Below are 10,734 nucleotides of genomic sequence, written 5' to 3' on the forward strand. Positions count from 1 at the left end.
CATACTACGCGTGTTGTCCTCTTCCCTCCATCGTCGAGTCGCTCTTACGGCGCAGGTCGACTTTATGGTTAGCGTAAAGTCTTGTCGCAGCATCCTGCCGGAGACGGACACACGGGCTATTGTTTCCTGTTCATTTCACACTAGCCCCCTCATCCTGTATATGTCAGTTCGTGCCTTCACAAAGCGCAGGATCTGTCGCATCTCAAACCTTGCCAGAATGAATAGTGCCTCTGAGAACAACGGGTAGGGTCCATGGGTTTCAACTGGCCATGGAAGCCCAAGTCCATGGGTCAGTCTGCGTTGCTAGCGCTCCGCGTCGCCGCTGCGGTTTTAACTCGCAGCGCAGCTCTTTGCCAAGGCATGGCGCTATCGCCTTCGTATTCGTTGACAGGTAGAATTATTCCTACGCCCTCACCGGGACGCTGTGTGGCTATATTTCATAACGAATTTCTGACGAATGACGCCACTGATTGGCATTTAGCTCGAATGCTGGTAGCCTGGTACGGTCAGTGCGCCAAAGACGATTATATCCATGGACCTGGGTCAATGATCATTGGTAATAACAGGTTATAACGACTCCCCCACAATACTCTATTGAAAACAGCTCAGAGAAGAAGGATGCGTCCGCGAGGCATCTCTGGATCATGCAGTCGCAGACTTGTTCCTGATCAACTCGCTCGCTGTGGGACTCCCGTATCGATACTCCCGCCTGACATCACTCTGCCGATGCAGATTGATACTCTCCCGCGCAATGCTATTGAGGGCTCAATCTGGCGCTCCTTGGCTTCTAACGTTGGGCCAACGGCTCGCACGGCCATGGAAGTGTGGGTGCACTCGTCGCCATTGGTACCTCTTCGAGGCGCCAATTTCACTGGTTATCGCGTTTTCTGATGAACACGATCACACCACAAATTCGAGCACTTGTAACCAAATGTTTTGCCCTCGACGCGTGTCTGTATCTATGTGTCCTGGATGCAACGTACCGCATACGTGTGTGAGACATGTTCGCCTTCATTGCGACGAGGCGTCGCTCACCTCGTCAACAGCCTCATTTCCTAGTGGTTGGGACAGTTAACGTTGTCTCCGAACCTCTCGAGCTCATTACGGTGGTTCGACCGTCGATGTCGGCAACTACGCTGTGCATCAACTACTTAGTTCAGGCTAGGCACTAGTGGCCGAGTCGGTGGACGTAAATTGGAGCCTGCAGGGGTCCTCGTTCCCTGTCTGCTAAAAGATAAGTACCCATTGGACCCACAAAGAACGGCTCGATATATTCGGGCAGGCGGGGTTCGGGCCTCTTTCGGACCCTGTTTTGCTCATCTAGCTTGCCTCGCGCACTTACCTAGAGTTACCTCTGGCGACTAGCATAGCACGTGTACACCATGACCCCGTCTTGCTTTAGCTTCTCGAGCTCCAAGACTCTTCGAGGACTTGGATGCGCCGTAATTGACATCTGATCTAAATCCTGAACGTGCATTGTTTGGCTCAGTGGGTGTCGCTGATTCGCGGCTTATCGTTCAAAGAACATCACTTCGAATTCTGTTGTGCGATCGCACTAGTCCGCAGCTGACCGTCCGGGCAACCACGGAAATGTGGTGCTTTCTCTCCTCGAGGTGAAGCTGACGATCCCCATCCTAGTTGTCACACTGTGCCTACGCATCCTCTTTGACGAGAGGCCCGGGTCTCGTCACCAGTAACTCTTCAGAAGTAAATTGAAGTGCTCACCAAACCATGAGAGATCGAACGCGTTTTTGTCTCAGAAGGGACGTGGCTACGGACGTTACTTGTCTCCTCAAATCCCAGACCTTCATGACACTGTCGACACAGAATATAGTTTGTGGGTGCCTGGGAATTCGCAGCATCGCACCAGAGCCGCTTCGGTCGAGCCGTAGGCCAGAAGTCGCCATATCTTGCCTTAATAATTCCCTATCACGTTGCTGCGTCTGCCGGCCGTCCAAGAGTAGCGGACGATTGAAGGCATGCATTGGTCGCGGTCAGATCGTCAAAGCAACGGACTATTAGGCTAGTTCACCGGCAAGTTCTCCATTTCAACTGCCACGGTGCACCGACAATCTGTCGAGGACGTTACTCACGACACGTCAGGTGGTTACATTGGGCTCATTCACGAGTATCTCACCACTCTGAGCAACGATCAAACTCGTGTGCATGTCTTTATCGACACAAAAAAAGACATATTTGCTTCCGTCTGCTGTGGTGCGTTTCCGAGCCAATGAAAGATGGTAACCTGTCTATTGTTTTGGCCTCCCAGAATCTAGTGGAGAGCTGCTGACAGAAATATAACCACTTTGACAATAAGCGGAGGCAGGCGACCCTATTGTCTGCCTCTGGGTTGAGTGCAATGTTTCCACATCCTTTGCGCGGGCTCCCGAGCGAGTAGGGTGTCATCAGAGATGTTCCGACTTCGACATACTGTGTCCGAAAGGGTTGTAACATACGACTGACTGACGACAATGGACATTGAAATCGCGCGTCATGCCAGGAGTCCAGGATATTGCGTTGCGTTCTCAACCGAGACGCGACATGATCCCGTGATTCATTGCTGAAGGCAGCGCTAATTGTCAGAGTAGGATTTTTCGAAGCGGCACTGACCCTCAAGGATTTATCGTGGTTATCAAAGCTCTTTGTGGTTGCGGTCATGCCAGGAACAATTTGCACCAGCCTAGCTACCACGTCACTTGGATGTGAGCTCGCGGGTGAGATGGGGTGAGAAGACCCACCAATTTGAGGCATTTATCCCGTACACTGTTCGATCTTATCGAGCAGATGCGTGGACCCATCATCAGGTGATTTCTCATGAAATAGTCAGCCTGTGGAGAGTACGCCTGCGCACCGGAGTGCGGATGCAGAGTCCGAACACTCTGGCCAGGGACGGCGCAAACGTTGAGGTGGAGAATGGCATGCGTTTTTACTCAACATCCTCCACGCTAACCTTCTCGAGCTTCCCACAACGAGCGACGATCTCGTGAATCTAGTCGTGTATGAAGGGGAGTAAGAAACCGCCTTGCAGTGAATGGCTATGAGAGTCACCGCACGGAGATCAGACTCGCAGCACCTCCGCCCCATGGAAGCTTCGGAGTGCAGGTGGCCCTCTGCAGTCGTGTGTTGAATAGTTCCAAGCCTTCCGTCCGCGCGTAATGAGCGTATGAAGCTCCAGCTTCCTTCCCCGACCCAGTAAGGCTTCACCCGCATTGATTCGAAGCCTTCATCCATCTGCAACTCCCATACCACGACCAACTAGCCGTAACACCAAGCACGCGCTGCGGCTCCTCGGAGTCTGCACCGCTCAGAATGCTCGCAATTTACCGATATAGCCCTTAAATGAAGGCGTGCGACGGTCGCATGCGCAACGCCGCGCATATCACGCTGCAGCGGCGGGCCGCAAAGGAGATCATGCTGTAATGTCTAACGCGGATAGCAAAGTCGTCACCGAAGATCTCGGAGTGGTACAGGGTTTCGGAAGCTTTGAAGCTCGGAGGTAGCGGGATTAGTGTCGGAGTGGTAGCTCCTTCACAGGAAGCATTACCACTTTTATCCATTGGAAATAACCTGGCAAAAAGCATGGAAATCAATAATATATTTTCAGAGGAAAAACCTGGAGAAAAAAGTGAGAAAAGAACAAAACATTCTCACGGTTTTTCCCTTGGAAATAAGTTGCCTACCATATCAGGCAACTGGACATGCCAGGACATGCCAAAACCCGGACAAAATTACCATATTTGGCGACGAACTTATTTCCAGTGGGAAAACTGCGGAAATGCTTTGTTCTTTTACACATTTTTTCCTCATGTTTTTCCCGCAGTATAACTTTATTGATTTCCACACTTTTTCCAAGTTATTTCCTTGGGAAAAAAGGGGTTATGCGTCCTGTGCTTGCGAGTGCCGGCACAGTGCACCCGCCCCACCGGATATGGGTTTATTTGCCTTGGCCAAACAAGCCAGAGTCTCTGGCGAGAAATCCGAGTTTCACGCAACGAAAAATAATGGGCGGACCAGCGGTGTGCAGTCCACCATGGCAATGTACATGTCACGCTTCTTGACTGAGAACTTGAATGAGAAATGTGTGTGCTTGCACGAGTGACATAACATCCGGGTGCGTGTGATAAAGCAGACATGTACAGATAGACGGCTTGTGAAGCAAACTTTGAGCGGAACTTCTCAGGACGTACTACATCATACAACACGAGACGGACCTACGGATCGATAACAGAACAACAGGAACATATACTCGCGATTCCAAAGTCGACCTGGTGCGCCCTCTGATTAAGACTCAAGTGACTGTCTGTAATACAACATGATCTATAACGTCCCTGGCCGCGGCGTAGATGGAATCAAGGACATTTGGGAGCCGCCCGGCTCCGCTTGTTCTGTCGCTTCAACAAGCCACGTATTCGTAGTCACAGGCCTATTTGCGGCTCGTCCTTCTGCCACGACGTCCGGTCGATGGGCGGATGCTGCAGGCACACGTGCAGAACCACCGACTTCGTGTGCGTCAGGAGGTGCTGCACACCAGTCTTTTCTCCGAGAGTGGTTGAGAAGTTCACGGGTCACTTTTTCCCCTTTGGCTTTCGTATCGGGACCTACAGGTGAGTCTGGCTCTCAGAAGGTCCAGCTTGGGCTTCTTGCGAAACCCTTTCCGAATTGGCGGTGCCCTGAATATCCCTGTCAGTGTCTTACATCACGGACATCGTGTGGATTTGCACACCTCTACAGATTGCAAATTTGTGGCTGACGTTTTCCTTCGCCTTGGAGGCTGCTTAGCCACATTCACGTCCACATCCGCAGGCGCCTTCCTCTTCTTCAAGGCTTTCAGCGATCTAGGTTTCAGTTGAGAATTATCTGTAGCATCGTGCGTACCGCTACCAGTATAAATATATCAGTCGAAGAATGGTGGCATCAGCAATGGAATGCAAGCATCAAGAGTAAAAGTAAACATACCCAATCAGAAACATGTCTTCAGGAGTCAATCCCATCACATATTGGTCCACTTTTCCCTCCCACTTTTCTCGGGACAAGGTCGGCTCGAATAGTTGGTGTTCAAAGCCGGCTCCAACTTCTTCAGGAACAAAAAAATTAACATCAACCTGCTGCCCCGCCATGAGATAGGAAGGATGTCAATGCTTTCGAGTCGCTTGACTTTGACTAGGTGGCCCCGAGTGGTAGTGAACTGGAACAGGACTAGTATCCCATCAATGAACGCAAAAGAATCGATGCCTGGAAAGGTTCCCCGCAGCGGTAGTACGTGCGCTGCTGCAGATTACCAGAGATCTGGGTGATATTCTCGAGGGTCACATGGGAATTCATCGTGAGGTCCCTTAGTTTGCTGGTGGAACGACCACGACCGTACGGGAGAGTTCTAAGGGAGCGACTGCGCGATGCAGTACCGCCGAGGAGGTAATGGGCCATATCTTCGAAGATGGTCCCCACCGGCCCTCTTGAGATATTATCCGACAAGAGGTATCGGTAGCTTTGGAGCACGGTTGATGCCAACAGATGCTGTGCCTTCCTGTGAACCAAATTCATGATGTATGGAGTGGCGATCGTTCCGGTGAGGAATTCTCTGTTGATAACCCCATCTACAGTTACAGGCCCCACGACCACCAATACATTGCTGATGGAGTCATCTTAATCACTGTCTTATCGTAGGAAGAGAAAGTTGGGATTTTTGACACTTTCCCAATGCATTACGAATTCAAATTGACGGTAGGCGTCCCAAAGATTCTCGATAGAGCATGATGTGAAGATCTGCAGTGGCCTAAAATAGAATCTGGTCAGATTCTTGTGACAGCTGCATATATAACCTTCAGATGTACACTGCAACACATATATCAGTCCAGGACCAGGGTTTCATGACATACTTTGCTAGCAATATTTTGTTTGACTCATTCCCTGTGTCTGGAAGGTTTCAGTGATGTGGAAAAGACAACCTTCCATAGCCCGAAGTCAGAGCTGTTCCACGTTAGCAGCCCTTGAATGGTATTCGAGTCCAACAGAATCCATCCTCCATCCCTCGTACTGAAATTCCCTCCGGCAACATCTCCTTTGTGTATCTCGAAGATCGCACGACGTAATGCTCCGGCATTCAAGTCGGCTACTGTGATTTTGTAGGAGCCGGACTCTCGAAACACATAGCATGCATCAGGAGTGACTGCGTAGATTGTCGGTAGACATGACCAGCCGTGTGATCAGAGCGTACACCAGGAACAGAGGCTTAATTGGAACGATAAGTACCCAGCGCAGAGAGGATTCACTGCATCGAAATTCCGGACGAACGTTTGTAACAGGTGACATGGCTTTGGCTAAAGCTTGAGTTGAACAACGGGTATAGCGTGCATCCGACGGAACGGGTTCGTTTCGATGATCACTATACGCGCGAATCGGCTGGGCGGGCAGAGGGGTGTCTTGGTACACGAACGCACAAGAGGGTGGGTGGCAGCGAAGGCAGGCTGGTAGACTTCAGTATTAATATTACCACAAAACAACAACAATAAATTGTTTTTACTCAGCGCCCTGTCAACGGAGCAGTTCAACAGCGGTCACAGGACTACTCAGGCTGGCGCGATAGCGCGAGTTGTCGACAAACAGGGGTGAGAGCTAAGTCTAAGCCTTCGCGCTCCACTAGAGAGGGAACGACATGCAGTTGGGGTACATGTCAACTGCAGACAAGCAGCTGCAGCTGATTGGGAGCGGGCTAAGAACTGAGAAAATCTTTGGTCGTGCAACGGCCGGCCTCCGCCAGGGAAAGCCTTGGTATGACCAAGTTTCCTGGTTACAAGACTCCTCGTAAGTACTATCATTGACACGGATATGCCAAATGAGTGCCATATTCTTTTTATACGGTTCTATTCTCTTACCCGATTGCTTCAAAATGTAGAGGTCTCTGTGCCTACTCTTGATGCTGCAAAGTTTTGGAAGGTCGGTGTGGCCTGCTTGCATCACAGAAAATGTGCGATCGCAGGACTTGACTGGTACCACACAGCGGCATGTCTCTACGCCGAGTGCGCATACACAGTCCGGATACTTTGACCACGGACCGCGCAAAAGGTTGAAGCCAAGGTTGGTATGTGTTATCTATCATCCACACCAGCCTTCTCGAACTTCTCATAATGAGCGACGATCTGGTAGTTTGGTGAACCAAGTCGGGGACGCAGAGGAGTAAGAACCCAGGGGAGTCACCGCACGGCCATCGGACTCGGAGCACCTCCTCCGCCCCATGCAAGCTTCGGAGCGCGGATGTCCCTCTGTAGCCATGTGTTGAATGGTTCCAAGCCTCCCGTCCTGCGCATCATGGGCGTATGAAGCTCCAGCTTTGCCGACCTCATTCTCGAGCTACTTCCTAGTTTGCGTGAGAATCGCCAGCTTCATTTCGTGTCTACGTTGCGCCGTCCTCGCGACGGATCACGTCACGGACACTCAGCGCAGGGGTCCGGCGAGAACATCTGTATTTCTGAGTCGTCAGAGCTATGCAGAGCGCTTTATGGACGGATGGACGGCTGTCAACTACCACCGCACATGATGCGGCCTGCAGACATCCTGGCTTGCAGACAATGATGCGGAGATATGTACACTCACTTGCCAGGCTGGTATTATCGCCGGCTGTAGTGGATAAACTTCCCAAAACAGTGCGCAGACGCATGAAGTGTATCCAGCCTGCGGTGCGTGTCGTTCATCTTGTGCAAGATCGAATACGCACGAAGCAACGGGATTCGTCCTGAGGGAAGTATGGACATCGTTCTGTGGGTTGCTGGTTTCCGGCAGGATGATGGAAGCGTACGTGTGGCAGTCAGCGTTGTCTCGGCTTTGCAATGAGCCCATGTCCTTGATGCCATGGTTCTGAAGGATGTCAGGCACTCGTCTCCGGCAAAGCATGTCTGGAGTAGCACCTCCACGTAAACGCACGCTGCCGCTCAGAACCTGCAGGCCGAGCGCTTCTTCCACGAAACACGATAGCTATTCTTGCTAGCCTGCCCCGCCATAGGTGCAATAGCGTCGTGAATCGTGCAGCCTCATATTATCCCCGGCGGAGGATGCTGATCTTCCACCAGCTGACCTGCCAAACACCTGACGAAGCACACCACACCAAACCTCTGACTAGATTCCAATCAGCCACTACGCAAGTGTAGGTCACTCACTGAAGAGGCTGCCCCTCATTATGATCATCCCGTCGTGTCGGTAGCAACTTTCCAGTCTAGGCAACACACTTCTTCGCAGGAGCTTGGATTTTGAACTCGTCCCAACGTTCTCCGATCGAAGCACGGTTCGAAGCATCCGGCTTCCGCTCAGGCAGAGCGTTACCGAGTCCCCGACGGTACCTCCCTAGAATTTGCATCCTTGGCGGTCGATGGCCCCCTCTCAGCGAGGCCTCACCCACATTGACTAAGCTCACGTCGATCTGCAACTCGCATACCACGACCACCCACCCATAACACCATGCACGCGCAGTGGCTCCTCCATGAAGCCCAGAATGCTCGCAGTTCACCGATATAACGTGTAAATGAAGGCGCACGCGACCGCCGCGCGCGCCACGCCGCGCATATCACGCTGCAGCGGCGGGTCGCAGAGGAGATCATGTCGTAATGTCTACTGCGGATAGCGAAGTCGTCACCGCGGATCTCGGAGCGGCTCAGGGTTTCTGAAGGTTTGAAGTTCGGAGGCAGCTGGGTTGGTGTCGTATAGTGGTAGCTCCCAGTGAGTAGTGCTAAACCTCGGAGCGAAGTCGCCTCTTCCGTGCCAGCAGACGTTGGGAAGTTGCAATCCACGGGTTGCGTCAGATTGGCAGAGTGAAGATATTGTAAACGGAGAGACGTACGGATTCCCCGCGGCAAGGTTTGCAGACTACGAAATCCCGTGCAAAACGTGCAGAATCCAAGCTTTATGACCTGCTGCCATAATTCGTCGACTCGAAGACTGGGTAAGTACACTCGATCAGAGAGCAAGAGGGCATATACGTGAAGTAGCTGCCTTCCACTTGCAAATGATCTTCAATTTGAGGATGGTGGTAAGACGCGTTTTCCCAGAGTGATATGAACAAGTACATCGGCCACTTCTCATAAAATAAAGGGTGGTATTGGCAGCGACAGCGCTAGAGCTGCATCATCAGCACGAAAACCTGTCATGGTGCAGTACGCATGGTCAATAGGCGGCCTTCGTAGCACAATTGAAGCGACACCTCCATCTGCATCGTCCCTTTCTGTGAAGAGAATGCGAACAGTTCACTTTATATGTCACACGACCAGGCTTGCAAGCAGTGAACAGCAATACAAACTGTGCATTTGTCAGATCGGGGCAGTCACGACGACGACGATACTCACCTACAGCTACAGCCAATCACTTCTACTAAGTCAATAACGTCCGATACGATATCCTCTAGCGGTCGCCCGAAAAAAAGACACAGAAACGGGGAACTACTCAGCGTTCTTCGCACCATACCTTTCCCAGTACTCCCTCATGCTCTCCAGCTCCGGCGTGCGGCCATTCCTATCCAGCCACGCCATCAGGTCCTTCATTTTGAGGATAGTCGGCACGCTTCCCCGCCCGCCGAGGATGCCCTCGACTTCCTCGATCATGCTCTTTCCCCCGCGTCCGACCTCCTGGCGATCCAGAAGGAGCACGGCGCCCACGACCTCGCCACCCTCCTTTTTTACCGTCGCGATCGCGCCGCGGATAGCCGTGCCGGCAGTAGCGACATCGTCGAGGACAAGCACGCGCTTGCCCTTGACGGGCGCGCCGATCATCACGCCGCCCTCGCCGTGGTCCTTCGCCTCCTTGCGGTCGTACGCGAAACCGACGTCGATTCTGTGGTCGCGGTGCAGGACGAGGGCGGTACCGGCAGCGAAGGGAATGCCCTTGTATGCGGGCCCGAAAATGACGTCGAACGGTGGCAGCCCTGGTTGCGCGGTGAGCGCGTCAGCGATGGTTACGGCGTAGGCGGAGCAGAGCGTGTCCAGAACGGAGCCGTCAGCGAGTAGGCCGGCGTTGAAAAAATACGGAGAAGTCCTGCGATATTTTGTATGTCGGCATTCAGGATAAATCAAAGAAAATGAGTGCGAACCTGCCGGATTTGAGTACAAACGACCCGAATTTGAGAGCACCGACAGACATGGCATGCTCGATGAGCTCGTCCTGGTACTTGTTCAGCGTCGCCATCGTCGCTGGTCCTCCTCTCGCCGTCGAGCTCGACGCAGAGGAAAACTCCCGATTTTAGGGCTAGGACACGGATATTCACGTAAATTCATACCTCGGAACTCCAATCGGAGGATGAACTAGTCTCGTTCACCCCACGGAGGCTGCCGAAAACTAATATGTCGGAGATTAAAAAAACCACTGCACCTCCTTGCTAGAACTTTGAGGGAGCGGTACGTCTGGCTTGCGATGAACTTGGCGGCCGCTAAGATAGTTGTCGCTTACAGTGACAACTACAACATTCAAGCCTGTTCCTTCACCTTTCCTGAAATCTCACCGGGTTGGCGCGTTCGTCCTCACGAGATACAGGTGTATTTAAACAATAATTATTCAGACGCTGCTAATCCTATTCGTTCTGACGAGCTACCGCGATTACTTACCTCGCATTCGACTGCTCACACAGAATCCTCGTGACATGGGGATGACCAGAACTATTTGGAAGATAAGACGTATTCTTGCCAAATTCTGGGCGCCAAAAAGAGCTGCCCAAGGCTTCTCGAGGCTGGTGCCGGTGAGGATTGACAGGCTCTGCTG

General features: G+C 52.1%; 4 protein-coding genes across 4 annotated transcripts; 1 reads left to right on the plus strand and 3 right to left on the minus strand.

Moving 5' to 3' along the window:
- Nucleotides 1–252: 252 nt before the first annotated feature.
- SCP_1100280 (hypothetical protein) lies at nt 253–598 on the plus strand (the record flags this gene model as incomplete). The annotated part of the gene is made up of 3 exons (XM_027762465.1): nt 253–289; nt 347–505; nt 567–598. The coding sequence occupies 3 exons, from the start codon at nt 253–255 to the stop codon at nt 596–598; spliced, it is 228 nt and encodes a 75-aa protein (XP_027618266.1).
- Nucleotides 599–2,926: 2,328 nt separating this feature from the next.
- Nucleotides 2,927–3,231, minus strand: SCP_1100290 (hypothetical protein; the record flags this gene model as incomplete). The annotated part of the gene is made up of 2 exons (XM_027762466.1): nt 2,927–2,989; nt 3,049–3,231. The coding sequence occupies 2 exons, from the start codon at nt 3,229–3,231 to the stop codon at nt 2,927–2,929; spliced, it is 246 nt and encodes an 81-aa protein (XP_027618267.1).
- Nucleotides 3,232–4,598: 1,367 nt separating this feature from the next.
- On the minus strand, nt 4,599–5,117 carry SCP_1100300 (hypothetical protein; the record flags this gene model as incomplete). The annotated part of the gene is made up of 3 exons (XM_027762467.1): nt 4,599–4,670; nt 4,724–4,877; nt 4,957–5,117. 3 exons carry the CDS (start codon nt 5,115–5,117, stop codon nt 4,599–4,601), a joined length of 387 nt encoding a protein of 128 aa, XP_027618268.1.
- Nucleotides 5,118–9,422: 4,305 nt separating this feature from the next.
- SCP_1100310 (Orotate phosphoribosyltransferase) lies at nt 9,423–10,164 on the minus strand (the record flags this gene model as incomplete). The annotated part of the gene is made up of 2 exons (XM_027762468.1): nt 9,423–10,014; nt 10,070–10,164. The coding sequence occupies 2 exons, from the start codon at nt 10,162–10,164 to the stop codon at nt 9,423–9,425; spliced, it is 687 nt and encodes a 228-aa protein (XP_027618269.1).
- Nucleotides 10,165–10,734: the final 570 nt, after the last annotated feature.

Source organism: Sparassis crispa, assembly GCF_003851025.1.
Source record: "Sparassis crispa DNA, contig_000011F, whole genome shotgun sequence".
Lineage (NCBI taxonomy): Eukaryota > Fungi > Basidiomycota > Agaricomycetes > Polyporales > Sparassidaceae > Sparassis > Sparassis crispa.